The sequence below is a fragment of the Acanthochromis polyacanthus genome, chromosome 10 (genome assembly GCF_021347895.1).
Source record: "Acanthochromis polyacanthus isolate Apoly-LR-REF ecotype Palm Island chromosome 10, KAUST_Apoly_ChrSc, whole genome shotgun sequence".
NCBI lineage: Eukaryota > Metazoa > Chordata > Actinopteri > Pomacentridae > Acanthochromis > Acanthochromis polyacanthus.
In genome coordinates this window covers 36,510,801-36,530,845 of record NC_067122.1, presented here as the reverse complement: position 1 = coordinate 36,530,845, position 20,045 = coordinate 36,510,801, and the positions used below count along the sequence as shown (strand labels likewise).

The 20,045-nt window shown below is 38.4% G+C and overlaps 1 protein-coding gene across 2 annotated transcripts in view; it reads left to right on the top strand.

Moving 5' to 3' along the window:
* The window catches only part of aff2 (AF4/FMR2 family, member 2), a 241,069-nt gene that overhangs the window by 123,146 nt on the left and 97,878 nt on the right, over positions 1-20,045 (top strand). For both annotated transcript variants that reach the window (XM_051954950.1, XM_051954949.1), the window contains exon 5: positions 13,707-13,751. In XM_051954950.1, the coding sequence (XP_051810910.1) occupies positions 13,707-13,751 (45 nt within the window). The remainder of the gene's footprint in view (positions 1-13,706; positions 13,752-20,045) is intronic.

The following is a 20,045-nucleotide window of genomic DNA, read 5'->3' as shown; positions in this document are numbered from 1 at the left end:
GCATACCGAATCACGTGACCGAGATATGTTGCAGATGGTGGGAATTGATACAACTCAGAAACACTCTCACAATTGATTGTTCTTTGTATTACTTCTGACAGATAAGTCTGCAACGGTTGATTTGTAGTAGGATCACAATCATGTGATCATCAGCAGGCAGCTGATGTAGTGTTCACTTGTTGTCATAGCTACAGTGATGCCATACCCCTATCTAGCAATGATACAGAAATCTTTAACAAATTCGTGGATCCAGACTATAAGCTGCATCACTACCAAATTCAAATGACTTGATCCTTGTGTCATTTCTGACCTTCCCTGAAAATTTCATCCAAATCCGTCAGTTTTTGAGTAATGTTGCGCACAGACAGACAGACAGACAGACAGAAAAACTCAATTTCATGCATTGTACATATCCTTCTTGAAGTTAAAACTGCATACAATGTGTAATACAGTTGAAACCATCAACAAAATATCCAAATGTTTACCCAAAAAGCTGGATACTGGAATCTTAGTCAGTTGGCTGCTGCTAACTGCTAAATCAACACAACAAGAAAATGAATTAAAAATCTCTAGTGAATGAACACAATGACTATGTGACTCCAGTTATCTATTAAATGATACTCCTGGATACTTCCTCCAAACAGCTGTCTATTAATCCACTCAACCCCACAGATTTACCTCGACTTAAAGCCTAATACCTGTGGAATTATGGATTTATTTTATTTATTCGTTCAGAATGTGTGAATGTAGCTAATGACATCATATTGACCTGTGGACTGAATGTCCTGAATTTCATGAGGCAATTTGATGCATTTTGAATCAGAGTAAAGATTTTTGGTGCCACCAACTAGTGGTCAATTGTGGTATTGCACTTTATATGACTTATACGCATTGGTTTCCATTTAAAGCCGTAGTTATTTTAAACCACAGTGGCTGAAAAATGAAGCCATTGCAATAAACCAAACTGGAATATGGCTCCAAAAGCAAGTTAATCCTCATAAACCCAAAGTTTACAGCAGAAATAAACATGTTTAAAGCCTGGTAAAAACAAAAAAGACAACAGTTTTGGTCTCTTCAGCTAATTTCCCCATTCATGCCAGCTGTATGGGTGGTGAAGTCTTATACAACTCATCCATTTACAGATGCTTATGTCTAATCAAGGAGTCACCACAATGTCTTTAAAAACTGCTTATCTTTTAAACAGAACATTTTAAGCTTTGATTCTAGAAGTTCGTCAGCAAAATGAACCAAACCATGACATATTTTTAGCATTGATTCTAAATATAAAATCCATTGGGCAATCAAACTATTAAGAAGGTGATAGTATGAGGTTAAGGGATAATTTAAGTGGCAAAATTTAATGCAAGACTACTTTGTAACCATGGAAACACATATAACCAGAAGAGAGGAGAGAATTAAAAGGTGGAGTGAGGAGTAAATCTATGCTATGCTCCATCTACCTTCTATTCATTTACATGCAGTTTTTTCATTAAAGAATAATGTAACGAGGCGACAACACGTGTTCCTGTTTCTACATGTTTATCATAATTCCTTACATTTTACACAAGGTGATTTGCAGTTGGAGCTAATAATGCTCATTACACAGGGGAACACTTTTTCAGTAACTTTGAGTTGCATTGGATATTTTAACTGATTCTGAAGGAGTTTTAGGCGCTGATTTCAAATCTGAAATTAGTTTTTCTCTACAAGCTCTAGTTTGTATGCAATTTGAGGTTAATGAAATTGTACAAATGTGAACTTGCGTAAACCTCTTCCCCAGGCTGAACTGAATGATTTAGTGCGGGATTTAGGTCTTTCAAAGAAAGCAGCAGAGATTTTGGCATCAAGATTACAAGGCAGGAATCTTGTTGATCACTCTGTTAAAGTATCATATTTCAGAAAACGTGACCAGCTTTTTGGGACCTTCTTTTCAGAAGACAGATGGTTTGTTTACTGCCATGACATCCCAGGGCTTCTCAAAGAACTGGGTGTGCCTTACTATAGTCCTGCTGAATGGAGACTCTTTTTAGACAGTTCAAAACACAGTCTAAAGTGTGTTCTTTTACATTAAAAAATAAATAAAAATGTCAAATTGCATAAAATCTGTAGCTTGCAGACAAAAACCGACTTCAGATTGGAAATCAGCACACTCAAATTGACTATAGAAAAGTCTTTTTTTAAATGCAACAAAATGAGTGTTCCCCAGTGTTATCACTTCCTTCACAAGCCCCTTTGTGACACCACAAAACATGTAAATGTACAGTAAATGATCTACCTGTCAGTCAGCGTGATCTCAGTCATGTTTTCATTTTAAAAACACAAAACTAACAAGTGTTTCTTGAACTGCAGTAAATGTGTTAAAGTGACTACCAGTAAAACATCCTTCAATCTGTTGAGCTTCTCAGAAGGGGATTGATGTAATGTATTCTGGGAAATGCATTTTTCTCCAAGTAAAATGTCCTTCGTCACTGAAGAGCTCCGTGTTTTAAAAAGAGAGACATTGTTGTGTTAGATTTCATCCTGTAGAGGTTATAACTTATAATGGTTACACATAAGATGTTATTTCCGTCAACCGCTTCATATATTTCCTGTGTCATGTGGGCTTATGTGTGCCTGCCAGAATCGTAAAACATTTGCAAAGTGATCATTACAGTGCGTATGTGTCTGTGATTAAGTTGTTTTTCAAGCAGAAAAACCAAATATTCCCTAAATTCAGCCCCTCAGTTCTGAGTGATTGTTGTCTTTGAACATGAGTGTTAGAAGGATGAAAGATTTTCAAAGTATTTCACAGCTTCACCTTGAAACCAGATTGGATTTTTTTTATCAGTGTTTTTGTATTTACAGCAGTGGTGGGACACGATTAAAAAATGTATGTAATGAATTACAGGCTTTGTAATTAAGTGATCACGATTAATCACATTTTTGACAAATAGCAATATAAACAATAAGCAAAGCTTTTTACTTGGTGGATGACTGAATCGGTGAAGAGACCTATACATGAATTTAAACAGGAAAAATGTTTGTTTCATTTCTATTTATATGCATTTTTCATCTGTCCACTACATTCAGAGGTTACTGCAAACTCAAAGTGCAAATATATTCAACATTTTAAGTCTTTCTGTAAACTCTAACACTTTCAGTGTTATAAAAAGTGGTCTATTATGGGATGGCTACACCGTTTGCCAGTACCAGGACTGTCATAGCTAACGTATGGTACATCTCCCCAGAGCTCATTAGTCCATCACTAGTTTCATTTATGCAAATGCATCGCGAAACTTTCGTTAAACATTAGAACTAGCCGTCATTGAACTAAAACGGGGACAGATTCAGCAGATCATTTTTACTTTTTTGTAAACTCAAGCACTTTCAATGTCTTGAAAAGTGGCCTATTATGGGATGGCTACACCGTTTGCCAGGACGGTCATAGCTAATGCGTCCACACGATCGTCAATTTCTCACATCCCATTCATTGTTTATATGAAATGCACCGCACTGCATGCCGATTGTGCTGCGTTTGAGCTGCAATCTGGTGCGTCTGACCCAAGCTCACTTGCATAAAATAGACTTGACTTTGACTTTATGCAAATTCGGTGTGGGCAGCAGAGGTCCAATGCATCGCGAAACTTTTGCTACACGTCTAAACTAGCCATCACTGAACTAAAATGAGGACAGATTCGGCAGCTTATTTTTCACCTAAAATGCTTTCAGAAATGCTTTTTGCTGAACAGTTTTTGTAATAAAAGACAAAATTTGCGATCAAATTGGCCACCATGTTGGTCTGATGTTTCTGCACTGATTCACTCAGTTCGTCCTGTGCATCTTCTTTGGGTCAGGTCAACAGACATTAGGTTCATTAGCGCCACCTACAGGGCTGAAGTGTTCATCAATGTTACTGCTGAGCCAGAAATAAGGGAACTAAAAAAGGTGCATTATTTCTTTTAACGTGTGATTTTTTTTTCATTAACTTATTAGTCGAAATTTCCACGTTAATGTCCATGCCCTAATTTATAGCCAAATAAAATAATCATTTAATTGATAAATCAAAAATCAGGCAAATCCATAGTGGATGTAGGTGTGCGTTTTGGTGAATCCACGTCTTTTTGAGGGTCTGACTATGATTAAGTTGTTTTTCAAGCAGAAAATAAAAATATTCTCTGAATTCAGCTCCTTAGTTTTGAGTTTTTCTTCGTGTCAGAAGGCTAAAACATTTTTAAAATCTGGAGTGCTGGTGTGACAAAAAATTTCACAGCTTCACCTTAGGCTCAGGGAATTTTATTCAATAGATTTTTGCATTTTTAAGCAGTTGCTTGATGAAATAATAACAAGGCAAATCCATAGTGGCTGTGTGTAAAGGCGACTGTGCAGATGTGTGTGTTTTGTTGAATCTACATGTATCTCTGAGTGTCTTCCTGTGTGTGTGTGTGTGTGTGTGTGTGTGTGTGTGTGTGTGTGTGTGTGTGTGTGTGTGTGTGTGTGTGTGTGTGTGTGTGTATGTGTACGTGTATGTGTACGTGTATGTGTATGTGTATGTGTGTGTGTGTGTGTGTGTGTGTGTGTGTACGTCTATCTATCTGAGCAGCTATTTCAGAGAGAAAGGATTTCTGCCTCAGTAATTGCCTCGGCTATATTTTCCCCCCGAATCTCTCCCTCACTTCAGCCTTTCTCTCTCATTTTTCTTTGGTATCTATTTTCTCTCTGAATTTCGTCCTTTCTCCTCCTGCAGACTCACTCTGCATCTCTCGCACATCCGTCTATTTTTTTTCTTCTTTTGTGTTCCCTCCATCTCTTAGTCCTTGACATTAACCGCGATCTCACAGTGAGATCAATTAGGGAGACGCACAAACACACACACAATGACACACACACACACACACACACACACACACACACACATTTACATGGAAGAGTCACCTGTCCATTAAAAGCCATTAAAGCCTGCTTCCTTGAACTGAACTCTGAATGGAGCTCTTTGAAATGACTCAGTGGTGTGTTTACAATAATACATATCTAGTTCAGACTAACCTGCTGGTGTCAGTATGCTCCAGTGAAGTAAAACAAGGATGTCTAAAGTGAAAGGAGGCGAGGCGGATGTATAGAGGGATGGATGGAGACAGAAATAAATACCATTCCATTTTTACCTGTCAGCTGTGTTTCATACAGAAGCAAGAAGACATTTGAATATTCTTGTTTGCGTCATTCAGATTTGACTCCTAAAAGATTGAAAGTTTTAAGAAAATGGCACAGAAAAAGTGTTATTTTGCACAGGAGGTGCTACTTGTCATTGGTTTGGGACAAGAGTGCCTCTGTTATACTGACTTCTATTGTTTTCTATTGTTTTATTGTTGAGTTTTATGTATTTGAAAATGCCTATGTAGGGAGACACATTACTAAGTAGCCGTAAATGCTGGAAATTCTTCTGTAAATACAAATGAACATTAAGAAAGTAGAAAGTAAAGTGTTTTATGTTGCTTTTCTAAAAAAAAAAATTATATTGCCATCAATTAACAGAAACTAGTTTGTGAATGTAATCCCAGTAACGTTATTGTTTTAAATATTATCATTTATTTAGCTTGTTTAATATATAATCTAGAATTCATAATTGAGTTTTGTTTTATATTTTAGAATTTATAATTTACAATCTATTAGTGACAGTTTACAGTGTAGAATTTGTATTCTATTTAGTCATTGACAGTTTGCCATTTGTAATACAAGCATAATTTATTGTTTACAGCTGAAAGATTTCCACATTTGCAGTTTATCAGTAATTTTTGAATTCACTAACAGAATATGTAACTGTATAATGTAGCAAATTCTGCTTCACCCATCATTTACAGCAAAGTAAAACTATGGTCATCATATCATAAAAGCTGTGATAAATACTTTTCTTTCATTCTCTTTTAACCATCTACATGTATTTGGGACTTCCCTTTGGTTTAGTGTGATCACACAATTTCCTTATGAACCATCAAACAAATTTAAACCATGCTTCAGGACAACCAGCTCTGCAGTTACCCTCAGCTCCATGACGTGTTTTAGTGTTTTCCAGCTCATCGTTTTAATTTTATGGCAGCAAACATTACTGTTTTGGTTCTCTCTAATGAGCAGCGTTTCTACTTGCAGCTCTGATAAACCCGCTGTAACGTAGCAGCAGCTAGCAGGTGAACACAGCGGAGCACATATGAGCTGGAGAGCCACATATTTCCCTGAGGAGGTGTTGAAGAGCAAAGCAGAGCTAAAGGAAGGTGGAGGGGCTGGAAACGACATGAGATACGCTGAGTTTCATTGAAACTGATCAGTTTTGAAACCCAGCTAAATCAACTTTCATCTCAAAATGAAGAAAGATTAAATTTAACCTCAATTTAGTTATTTCTTTAAATCTACATTAAATGTATTCAGTTTCTCCAAAATTTTGAACTCCACTTTAAAATTCTATTTTGATTTTAAACTTACTCCTCTTAAAATTCACCAAGGAAACTGTTGTGGAGATGATGAAGAAGATTCAGCAGTGAAGTAAAAGCAGCTGCACCAGCAGAGATGCTCCGAACTGAGATTTTACACCACCAGATGTTTACTTATGGAAGCAAAAGAGTCTCACCAGAAACTGGATTTGTATTTATTAAACTGAACTGTGCTCCAGTAAACTTGAAACTGACTGAAATAGTTTGGCATTGTGTTCTCTGAAAATGTATTTAATCTTCACAATAAAATCCAGTTTACTTACAGATGCGAGACAGAATCAGAATTTGAAGAATCAAAATTTGTTTCTACAAATTCAGTTTCAGATTTTTTTTCAGTGAGAATAAAACACAATTTCAGAGAACAGAATTTAATTCCAACTAATCTATTTGGTTCGGGTTTATTGGAATATACTTTCAATTTAATAAATAGAAATTCCAATGATTCGGATTCAGTTTCTGGTGAGGATGATTTGCTTGCATATTTCCTGATGGTGAACTGAAACCAACTTGGCCCAAAAAAACCAAAACAAATTAGCAAATCAGACGCTGTTTTAGAACATCAAAAGTTAACTGTTCACTGTCCGTTAACTCCAAATTGAACTTAAGCTTCATTTTAAAATTTGTTTTGCAGTTTTGAAGATTAGCTTTGTTTAATTACTGACCAAGTAACGACGGAGTTATGTGACAATGGACGTACATTTGTCTGTGAATCTGTCTGTCTGTGTGAAACATTACTCAAAAACAAATCAGCGGATTTGGATGAAATTTTCAGGGAAGGTCAGAAATGACACAAGGACCAAGTGATTATATTTTGGCAGTGATGCAGCTTATAGTCTGGATCCACGTTTTTTTTTTAAGGATTTCCCATTGCGAGATATAGCACAGCGTCACTGTAACTATGACGTGAACCCCGTGTCTGTTACCTCACGACAATCCCGTGATTATTATGATCCTACTACAAATTGATGATTTATGTGTTGGAAGTCATACAAGGAACAAATGATTAAACTGTGGGGTGTTTCTGAGTCCCATCAATTCCTGCCACCCGCTACAGTACATATTTAGGTCATGTATGTAGCCAACCCCTGCACAGTGGAGTAGTGGTTAGTACTTTCGCCTTGCAGCAAAATGTTCTCCCTGTGCATACGTGGGTTTTCTCCGGGTACTCCGGCTTCCTCCCACAGTCCAAAAATATGCTGAGGTTAATTGATGACTCTAAATTGCCCGTAGGTGTGAATGTGAGTGTGATTGTTTGTCTGTATATGTAGCCCTGTGACAGACTGGTGACCTGTCCGGGGTGTCCCCTGCCTTCGCTCGAGTCAGCTGGGATAGGCTACAGCACCCCTGCGACCCCAGTGAGGATAAAGTGGTGTATAGAGAATGGATGGATGGATGGATGGATGGATGGATGGATGGATGGATGTAGCCAACCCAGCCAGACAATAGTGAAGCTCCTGATGTTTCACAAAGCCTTTATTTACGTTCAGCTGTTAGCCTTATTTTGAACACAAATTCACTTTTCTGTCCTTCACTCCTTTCTTCAGGAAACGCCGTCAGAGCTTGTCCCCAATCCAGTTCGGCGCTCCTAAGTTTAGACACATCCTTTGCAACAGCGTGGAACCGTTTTCTTTCATCTTTACGTGAATTTTCAGACTTTTCGGCAGCGTCTTCATCATGTCAAGAAACAGCTTCTTAGATAAATACTTCGTATGCTGCTGGAATGGTGACAATTAAAAGCAAATAGGATTAAAAATATGCCTTCAAAATAAAAGCCTGGAGTAAATGGTTATCTTAACACTAGCAAAAACAAAGGCTAGCCAAAGTTGTGAAGTGATCAACAGACCTTTATAAGAGTAATTTACACACGATTCAGTATTAGTACATAACATGCACATGCATAACACATGCCTGGGCTCAGTGCAAGATCATTTTTTATTAAAGATTTCATCCGTCAGAAATAATACGTCAGCTGAGCAGCCTTGGCTGTTTTTCTTGTTGTAATCTTGAATTTACATATTAGAATGGAATAGATATACTTAATTGATCCCCAAAGGGAAATTCTGTTATTACAGTAGGAAGCAAAGTGACTACTGATGCAAAGTATAAATATAATAGAAAAATACACTAAGATACAAAATGTGTAAAATATAGTCTGAATAAAAATGGACCAAACTAAAAAATGTACCATAAAATGTCAAATGCCAACAATAAAAGTATACAGTGAAAGGTGGAAAACCTGCTTTTAGAGCAAATCTCATATTGCTTTCATTTTGGGTGATTTGAATGTTGAACCTTAGAAATAAATATTTAGTCAACTTTATGTCGCTCTAGTTTGCTGGACAGGTTTGTAAGCAACTTTTTGCCAGCATGTTCTCCGTTCAGCGGTGATATAAGGTGATTGTTTACAGCTTCTACGGAGGCTTCAAGAGGCCAAAAAAATCTATGCACGCAAGGTTCAAGGACGATACACTGCAACAGAGTATGGCAGGTGCTTTGCTACATGCTAACGATGTCTTTCTAAGCTACATCCAAACCTCATGTGCAGATATTCTTTCATTAACTAAACACCTGAGCGCTGGTTTATTATCACATGATAGAAATGTACCGCGTCTGTTTTTCTATTGTCGTAGCCCAGAGCAAAAGCCTGTAAGATGTGTTTTGGTAGAAAGTAGCCTCGGGTCTTTTGTTGGGAAGAACTCGTCTTCGTCCTCCCACTCTGGTTTCCTGTTGACTCACTGTCGAATTAATATGCTGATGTCGGGTAACGAGTGGAAACTCAGCTCATGTCTAGAAAACATACAGACTCATGTTTTTGGTCGGTGAGCTCAAGCAGTTTTGACTGAGCCGCACACTGAAGCTAAACTCCCTTTTGTTGTTTTAACAGTTGGCGATTTGGGTCTGAATATGAAGTCATCGTCCTCATCATGGTTACTAAATCGCTCCTCTGTTCGTGTTAGTGCTATTAGTAATGGTGTGTAGCAGAGGTTATGGTGCTGTAATATGTTAGACATGGTTTTTTTTTCTTCCCTCCTTCCTTTAGCTCTGTCTTTTTCTCCTTTAATGAGCCTGTTTGTTGGACTGATCCAAGTCAAGCTCTGACCCAGCGACTTGCTTTATTTTGTTCTCAATTACTTTTTTGGAAGGCCGTAATTCAAGATATGGACTTTTATTTTAGTCTTTTTTAGGTTTTAACAAACACAATCATGTGTTTCCAGCAGCAGAAATAATGACTAAATAGAAGTCTGCATGAGCGGCGACACATACTGCAGAAAGTAAGGGTTTTTGGGGTTTTTTTTCATTTTAATTAGTGGGAGGATGCAATTAAAACTTTTAATTGTTCACATGATTTTCTGTGAATAATTAAATAATGAATTTAAAAGTGGTGTATTCTGCACTTTTACTTTAAAAGTACTGCTATTTAAACACAAATGCTGTAAGATTTGGTTTGCAAACGCCTCAAACAAAAAGGGTGTTTTTTAACAGCAGTACTCTCTTTACACTGTAGCAGTTAACACATCTCAACTTAAAAATTAATGTAATCAAATTAGTGGTGGGACACAATTTTTAAAAATGATCTAATTAGAGGCTTTGTAATTGATTCATTGCGATAATAATTTTGACAGTATAAGCAAAGTTTTTCAATTCAAATGAATTTTGGCTGATGGCTGAATCGATGAATAGACATATACGTGAACTTGAACAATAAAAATGTTTCTTTCATGTTTTTCTGCATTTTCTATCTGTCTGCTGCATTCACAGATTACTGCAAACTTAAAGTGCATTAATAGCGTTTATATTCAACATTTCAAGAGTTTTTGTAAACTCAGGCAGTTTTAATGTCTTAAAAAGTGGTCTATTATGGGTTGGGTACACCAGTTGCCGGTACCAGGCCTGTCATAGCTAACGTTAGCAACATGTGTTGCATTGAGGTGATAGAAAACTCTTTGTTGCACAATTTGCACACAACCACACTTTTGTCTAAGCTGCCACTGGGAATATTTTTGAAAGAAAACTTTCCACCCAACAAGCTCAATGTGGTCTAATCTTCCATCACTGTTCACCAAACTTTCTTGTGTGCTGATTCACTCAGTTCATCCTGCATATCTTACGGCTAGCAAACAGACTTTAGGTTCATTACCGCCACCTACTGGGCTGGAGTGTTCATCAGTGTTACCGGTGTGCCAGAAATTAGGGAACTGAGAAAAATGCGATGAAATGCATTCTTTGTTTTTAACATGTTATTTTTTCTGCACTTAATAAATCAAAATGCACGCGTTGAAGTCCCAGTTTTATTATATATAATTGCCTAAACTGATCGGCCTGCATCCGCTGTCATGATGCTTCAGTCATCACTTCAGACTACTCCTGTTCACAAAGAAAGACTTTATTGACAGCGGCACATGTTAACACAGATTAGTGTGTGAAGTCACTGAACTGGTTAATCGGAGTAGCAGCAAATGTCTAAGCTCAAACAACCTCTTTCTTTCTTTCTTTCTTTCTTTCGTTCTTTCTTTCTTTCTTTCTTAAATAACACTCCCGGCAGAGCCATGACTTGTGGAGATGAGATGGCCTTGTGGTTAACGCGACACAGGCCAAACCACAGGCATTTCATGGCTTTTTTAGAATCTGAAAACTGAACTATCTCAGCTTTCTAACTGTCCCTTCATTACTTCTCTTGGGCCACAGTCACAGACCAGTGTTTATCAATCACTCAAGGATGAAATGAGGCGGCTAAATGTGGTATTCATGTCTGAGACAAAGAGCACACAAATGTTTAGATTTCCATTTTGTTAATATTAAATTTGCAACCGTACAGCAGTAATGGCACAGTTTTAAATGATCTCTATGAATGTTTTGACCTTGACTGAACCGCTGAGGGTGGAGCACCTGGCAGGACTTTGGAGTTTTGGATTCCTCCACATGCTGTAGTGGTGTGCATTGGGCTGTCATAAAAAGAACTTGGAATTTCAAGAGTCTATTTAAGATGTTTGTTTCAACAAAAATAAGCGAAAGTGGAAGAAAAGGCTTAAAAGGTATGTTTATATTCTACTTCTGGGTTAAGTAGTAAGGTAGTTAGCTTAGCATGCTAATGATTTATTGTTAATTATGAATTCAAGGAGGTGTAGTGGTGCAAAAATGCAGGTATATGGAAGATTTACACATTTGGGATGTTGTACACTGCTGCAATAATTTGACTTTGACTTGAGTTTTCATGAAGGAGAACTGGACTGACATGCTCAAATAAATGAAAATTGCTCTCCTGGGTCAAAAACCAAAAAAGTTCTCTGTCTTCGGGGTGATTATGTATTGTGCGGATCACTTCGTATGGACATTTCCCACACAGACTCCACTCACAATTTCCCACTCAGCCCATAGATTTTACGAATGCAATGAACCATGAAAGAAATAAATCTTCTGCTTCTAAGCGCTCGGGAGTTTTGTCAAATATCAGACCTCTGTGGTAGCTGCTGGTGTCATGTCAACAGTTTTTAAAAAAATGCTCTTTTATGACAGTGATCTATAGCAAAAATGCTTTTATGGGTAATTTCCAAATGACCACAGGGGGAAATTGACAACAGACTTTTTCCTTTTTCAGCATTTACAGCAGCGCCCCTAGTGTTACCAAGCAAACTTTATCTCAATAGGTTTTAGTGTGGTTAGTTTATTTTACTTTTTTATATTTGACTTCACAGTGTCAGCCTGCTTGTTTGTTTTACCTTTTACATTTTATTCATGTTAATTACTCTTATATTTTGTATTTCAATGCCTACTTTGTACAGCACCTTGAAACTTTGTTATATAAAAGTGTAATATAAATAAAGTTATTATTATATTATTATTTTGTTATTATCCTGGCAAAACTGTACCAAGTCTGACTCATAAGCGCAGAATACCTTCTTTTGTCATGCAGTGACCCACAACTCTAATAACTCACAAAAATACAACGATGAAGCGAATGCATCAGTGCACTTTTAAGGTTTGTCAACAAGAAATATATGTCTGCTAACGATTTCACAAGTGACACATACTGAGGTAAAGGGACACAGATGTGGGTGTGAGTGCAAAATAAACAAGAAAAGCACTCAGATATCGCAGTACTCCCCCACGGCTGAATTGATGGGACTCGTAAACACCCCCACAATTTAATCAAGTGTTCCTTGTATCATTTCTCACAGATAAGTCCCGATTAGTCCACAGTGGTGGATTTGTAGTAGGATCGCAATCATGTGATCATCAGCAGGCAGCTGATGTAGTGTTCACTTGTTGTCATGGTTACAGTGATGCCATGACGCTATCTGGCAATGATACAGAAACCTTTAACAAACCTGTGGATCCAGACTATAAGCTGCATCACTACCAAAGTCTAATCAGGTGGTCCTTGTGTCATGTCTGACCCTCCCAGAAAATTTCATCCAAATCTATTTGTAGATTTTTGAGTAATGTTGCACACAGACAGACAGACAAAATGACAAATGTACGGCAATCATCACATGGCAGAGTAACAAATAAAAACATCCTAAAATATATTACTGTATAGTGATAAATAATATTCTGTTATGAATAAAACCTTTGCTCTGTGACTCATCATTAATCAGTGTATACGTTGCATTTTACTGGTCATGGTGAAGCTATTTTAACTGTTTTCTGTAGTTTAGTACAGTTTTATGAGCTGATCAGATATTTTGCATGTAAATTTTTAATCTGTCAAGTCAGTACAAACTAAAGCTGTCCAATAAAAGTCCAATATGTCGATCTGAATTGATATAAAAGTGTAAAGCTGGCCAAATTAGAAATACACAAGTCCAGCACACATTAAGAGGGCGTTGCCGCATTACACCCACCGACCTTTTTAACTCTGCACTGCAATGCAACAACAAAGTTTTATTAACCAATGAGGATATATTTTAAGCTTATCTTAATTAGCTAACTAGCCACACCTGATAAAATCTGCCACCAATGAAACACAGCTCTGACTAGAGAGAAGAAAGCAGCGTTTGTCTACTTCTTCCTGAAATCAAGGGCCTATTGTTTCAGAAATTATGACGACTTGTGAGCGGTAAATCTGCCACATGGATCACTGTAAACTGCACATGTGCCGTGAGAGTCAGCAGTCAATTATGATTGCGGCGGTGATGGATCTGCTTTATATTTTTGCTGCTTAAATCTCTGGTTCCTGCTGTTTGGTGTAATGTAATGCTGCTATAAATAGTGTTGAAGCCAGTTCTGTTTCTCCTTTGTTTTCTCCAGGTCAGCCTCCCAAATGACTCCAGCTGTGTTGAAGAGATTTTGCGGGTATGTTGCTTGGGTACACGCACACACACACACACACACACAAAAATACACACAACCACACACACACACACACACACACACACACACACACACACACACACACACACACACACACACACACACACACACACAAAATACACACAACCACACACACACACACACACACACACACACACACACACACACACACACAGGCGGTAATTACACTGATTATCAGCTGTTTTCTGTTTGCTCACAAAGACCTTGGTCCCTCTCCAGAGAGTCTGATTTTAGAAGGAAAGGACAGGGGAGAGAGAATGAGAACCAGAGGAGGCAGCGGGAGAGAACAGATCCGTTGGCTCAGGTCAATGATTATACAAGTTTTTGTTTTTGTTGGATGACATCATGCAGAAATCCTTTCCACAGCTCTCCCGTCTTCTTCTCTTCTATCTGCATGTCATCAAAATCACATCAAGCGACGCATTTTTTCCACCGTTTCCCCTCGTCTGACTCTCGGTTGTTACTCCCTTAGACTCGTGTCAAAACACGACCGTTTTCCCACTAATCTCCTCTCGCTGGTCACAAGATTTGCAGCTATAAAGACAAGCACCTTCTTGCTTTTTGTCGAGCCACCTCTTTCTTTTGTCCCACCATTCACTGCTATCTCTCTCCTCTCTTCATCCCTCCCTGCCCTCTGTCATTCACCTCTCTCTCCCTTTCACAAATCAATATGCTGGTCAACAGGCTGTGTGACAGACAGTCTGCTGTGAGCGGCATGAAAAGCATTTGTCAATAATATTGGTGCACTATTGAATTCAGTCTGTGGTTTTTAGCTGTGTCAAGTGGAAAGATCAAGGAGTTCAAAATGTGAGGTGAGGTGAATCGGAGCGGAGGCCTGTGGTTCATTTTTCTCTTTCTGTGACGGAGCAGCTACAAGCCGGTTGTCACAGAAACATTGTTGTTTTGGATGTCTTTCACAATTCAGAGAACAGTGTGTATCACAGACGTTGTGCACACAAGTAAAGTCAGACCTTCTGAAGACTATATTGACTTTTAAGTGCTTGAACTATTTGGCCCACATTATCATCAAGTAGGCAGAGATAAATGTATTCATGCTAATGTTTTATCTTATGAGACGTCTCCTTTGTGATATGTCAGAAACAAGAAAAAGTATGTTTATATCAAAACCTGACTGAGAATGTGGTTTAGTGGTGCAGTAGTGTAATGTTTTGGAAGATAGAACCAGCAAATCAGATGTAAGTATTGGTGTAAAAGTCTTTACCATAAAGCCAGTGAAATACGGCTGTATATATAAAATGAGTTTTTCTCAAGACTTGTAAAATTGACTCCAAAGATAGATGCCCGATTTGTAGTGTGGTTTTTTCAGCAAAAAAATGACAATCTCGGCTGTAATTTTAAAGAGTTTTTGTTAAAGTCCCAGAACAATGGAGGAAAATGGAAAATGACTTACCGTATTTTCCGCACTATAAGGCGCACTTAGAAGCCTTTAATTTTCTCAAAAATCGATGGTGCGCCTTTTAACCCGGTGCGTCTTATGTGTGCGCACTGAGTTCCAAAATCTGACTGTTGGACCAATTCCTGCCGACATAGGGACGTAATACATACACTACACACGCTGGCAGCGATAAACCGATTGGAGAACATTACATAAAGCTACGCACAGTACTGACTATCGTCCGAGCTTTTGCGGAAGCCGGCATCATTGCTGGCATCGTCCCGCTCAGGCGGCGGTCGACTGTCCGGATGACACAGTCATTTCTCCAAGCCGCACCGTCTGTCCGTTCACCCCAACACAGCCACACAACGCAGCCCCGGTCCCGACCGCCGCCACCCAGCTCTACGCTCGGGCGTGCGCCGCACGCTCGTTCCGTCTGGGCTACCTGGTTGATCCTGCCAGTAGCATATGCTTGTATCAAAGATTAAGCCATGCAAGTCTAAGTACACACGGCCGGTACAGTGAAACTGCGAATGGCTCATTCAATCAGTTATGGTTGCTTCGGCATCATTGCTGAACAGCCACCCGGCAACGAGACTGACTCCGACGATGACGAGAGTGAACCCGGCATGTTTGATGTCGAAATTGCCCAGCTGTTCAATTCAGATACAGAAGATGAGGACTTTGATGGATGTGTGACAAAAGATTGATCAAAAAATAATGTGTGTATTTTTAAATACGTAGTAGAATAAAGTTCAACCAAACTCACTATTTTTCTTCCGTTTCCTTGTTTTAGCATGCGCCCAATAATACGTTGCGCCTCATATATGGCTTAAGTACAAAAATAAACCCCGTAATCGAGACTGCGCTTTACGATCCGATGCGCCTTCTGGTGCGGAAAATACGGTGTTTTGAAAGACAAATTAACTCTTCAGTCGTCCTTGAACTTCTTCAGTAGCGACCCTGACCCCCCCAAAAAATGACATTCCTATACAACTAAACTACAAATTAATTTAAATTTTGAAAAAAATGCAATTATAGTTTGAAAGACATGTATTTTCTCACTGAAAGGTGACACTATAAAGTAGTAAGAAAAGCTTCCACTTTTAAGAACCCACAAAGTCTGCGTTAGGAAAGTAGAATAGGACATTGCAGCGTAGCCAAAGTGAGGAGCAAGACTTTCATCCAGGAGACTGGGGTTTGCAACCATTATGGGACTGTTATTCTTAGAATTACATTTAGTTTTCACTTGTTTAATGTCAGTTTTTGCCCACTGTTTGCTTAGATTTAGGCACCAAAACTATGTGGTTAGGTTATGGAAAATATCATGGTTTGGGTTCAAATATGACTGTTTTACAACATGTTTGAAGTTTTTCCTTCTTTTTTTTTTGTTGGACTACCAGGGTGACCAGTCCCACCCACAGCACTATGACACCAACCAAATGTGAAGTCACTCTGGTTAACTGTGCAGGAGTTTGTTATAGTACAGTGGCATCAGATGGCAAAAAACTGCACAAAATTACAGAGTAAATTCACAATGACTGACTTCCTGCAGGGTTTGGTTCCAGAAGTCATCTTTGTAAGACACAGGTCACTACCAAACTTCACCCACATGAAACCTAATGTGGGAGCTACAACTTTACATGTTTGTGCTAAAAAAATCTGCTAAAATCATTCTCTTTAAAATAAAACAGCAACAGTCAAACCATGTTTTCTGTACACAACAAATGGATGTCAGTACAGTGCCTTGTGAAAGTATTCGGCCCCCTTGAACTTTTCAACCTTTCGCCACATTTCAGGCTTCAAACATAAAGATATTACATTTTAATTTTTTGTCAAGAATCAACAACAATTGGGACACAATCGTGAAGTGGAACGAAATTTATTGGATATTTTAAACTTTTTGAACAAATGAAAACCTGAAAAGTGGGGCGTGCAATATTATTCGGCCCCCTTGCATTAATACTTTGTAGCGCCACCTTTTGCTGCAATTACAGCTGCAAGTCGCTTGGGGTATGTCTATCAGTTTTGCACATCCAGAGACTGAAATTCTTGCCCATTCTTCCTTGCAAAACAGCTCGAGCTCAGTGAGGTTGGATGGAGAGCGTTTGTGAACAGCAGTCTTCAGCTCTGCCCACAGATTCTCGATTGGATTCAGGTCTGGACTTTGACTTGGCCATTCTAACACCTGGATACGTTTATTTGTGAACCATTCCATTGCAGATTTGGCTTTATGTTTTGGATCAGTGTCCTGTTGGAAGATAAATCTCCGTCCCAGTCTCAGGTCTTCTGTAGACTCCAACAAGTTTTCTTCCAGAATGGTCCTGTATTTGGCTCCATTCATCTTCCCGTCAATTTGAACCATCTTCCCTGTCCCTGCTGAAGAAAAGCAGGCCCAAACCGTGAGGCTGCCACCACCATGTTTGACAGTGGGGATGGTGTGTTCAGGGTGATGAGCTGTGTTGCTTTTACGCCAAACATATTGTTTTACATTGTGGCCAAAAAGTTCGATTTTGGTTTCATCTGACCAGAGCACCTTCTTCCACATGTTTGGTGTGTCTCCCAGGTGGCTTGTGGCAAACTTCAAACGAGATTTTTTATGGACATCTTTGAGAAATGGCTTTCTTCTTGCCACTCTTCCATAAAGGCCAGATTTGTGCAGTGTATGACTGATTGTTGTCCTATGGACAGACTCTCCCACCTCAGCTGTAGATCTCTGCAGTTCATCCAGAGTGATCATGGGCCTCTTGGCTGCATCTCTGATCAGTCTTCTCCTTGTTGGAGGTGAAAGTTTAGAGGGACTTCCGGGTCTTGGTAGATTTGCAGTGGTCTGATACTCCTTCCATTTCAATATGATTGCTTGCACAGTGCTCCTTGAGATGTTTAAAGCTTGGGAAATCTTTTTGTATCCAAATCCGGCTTTAAACTTCTCCACAACAGTATCTGGGACCTGCCTGGTGTGTTCCTTGGTCTTCATGATGCTCTCTGCACTTTAAACAGAACCCTGAGACTATCACAGAGCAGATGCATTTATACGGAGACTTGATTACACACAGGTGGATTCTATTTATCATCATCAGTCATTTAGGACAACATTGGATCATTCAGAGATCCTCACTGAACTTCTGGAGTGAGTTTGCCGCACTGAAAGTAAAGGGGCCGAATAATATTGTACACCCCACTTTTCAGTTTTTTATTTGTTCAAAAAGTATAAAATATCCAATAAATTTCATTCCACTTCACGATTGTGTCCCAATTGTTGTTGATTCTTGACAAAAAATTAAAATTTTATATCTTTATGTTTGAAGCCTGAAATGTGGCGAAAGGTTGAAAAGTTCAAGGGGGCCGAATACTTTCACAAGGCACTGTAAATATGAATATGTGAGCTTGAATCACATCTAAAACTACATGATTGCCTTTATTATATATGACAGTGGAGAGCGAGACAGGAAACATGGGGGAATGACATGCAGTAAGTGGTCATGGGCTGGATTTGAACTTATGATCACTGCTTCGGGGACTATAGCTCCTATTTATGAGTCACCCGCTCAGCCAGTTGAGCTATTTGGGCGCCTGGAAGATTTGTTTTTTAACAACTCAAAGCTCCTTTCTTCGAATACAGTTGGGACATTTCTATCTATATATACTGTAGTACAGTGAAGCTACACAATAAATGGATATGTTGATTAGAAACTTATTTGTGGTGCGTCACAAACTGACAGAAAATGGGTTTCCCTCTAACACTAACTGAGAATGTTCTGTAGTTGTAAAGGGATGTAATTTTTCAGAGATGCGGCACTAGCTACTAGCCAGTCAGATACGAGTACGCCTGTTAAAGTTTTTACTCCAAAGTTTTTTGTGTCATAAGGGTTGCCCGATGTTTTTCAGCACTGATACTGGTTCTGATTATTAGTAATCAGTGGAATTGGTAAGTGAGATTTGGAACCACCATACATTTATTTCAAAATTAAAATCTTGGAGTCAAAATTGTGACACACAGAACTTTGTTGAAATATACATGTATTTGTTTGTACATACATTACCAATCAGAAGTTTGGACACAGCTTCTCTTTCAGTGTTTTTTATTTAATTATTTGCAGATTAATCCTGAAGACATCAAAACTACAAAAAGAATACAGATTCAATTATGTTATAAACAAAAAGCGTTAATTTTCAATATTAATCTACAATGTAGAAAATAATACAAATAAATAAAAAGCATTGAATGAAAATGTGTGTCTAAACTTTTGATGGGTAGTGTAAATTGATTTGAAAGTGAACTTCTGAAAATGCATCCTTCAGTGTTGATTTGCTGTTAGTGGTGATGTGAAAGCAGGACTACAGATAGAGAGAAGCAGTGGCATCAGAGATAAACTAGCACATTAAGAAATCCATTTGTTTTATTTGGAATAAGTAAAAAATACAAAAAACAAACAGCACTGAGAATTGAGAAAATGCAGAATATCAAATCTGATAATTGTGCAGACCGATCCTGTTAAATATCAAACTCCTTTTGATTTTCTCCCTACAAAATCATTTGTGAGGCTTTATTTTACTTGTTTAATTCCTCCTCTTTGGTCAAATGAGCAAGAATTACTTTAGCCACATGTCCACAGTTAGCGCAAATAAAAAGGATTATTCACATGCATTTTATATCTGCTGTTAGTTTAAAAATGTATATATGATTGAATACGGGTTTGCTGTGTAAAGGAAGAGAATTCAGGGATGATATTCTGCTCACACAGTCAGTGGACATTCAGGAGATAAATGTGTGTTTTCCGTGTTTGTGTTCAGGTTTAATAGAGGTTGGATAGTAGATTATATGACTAACAGATAATAACCGGACAAGCTCAGTGACA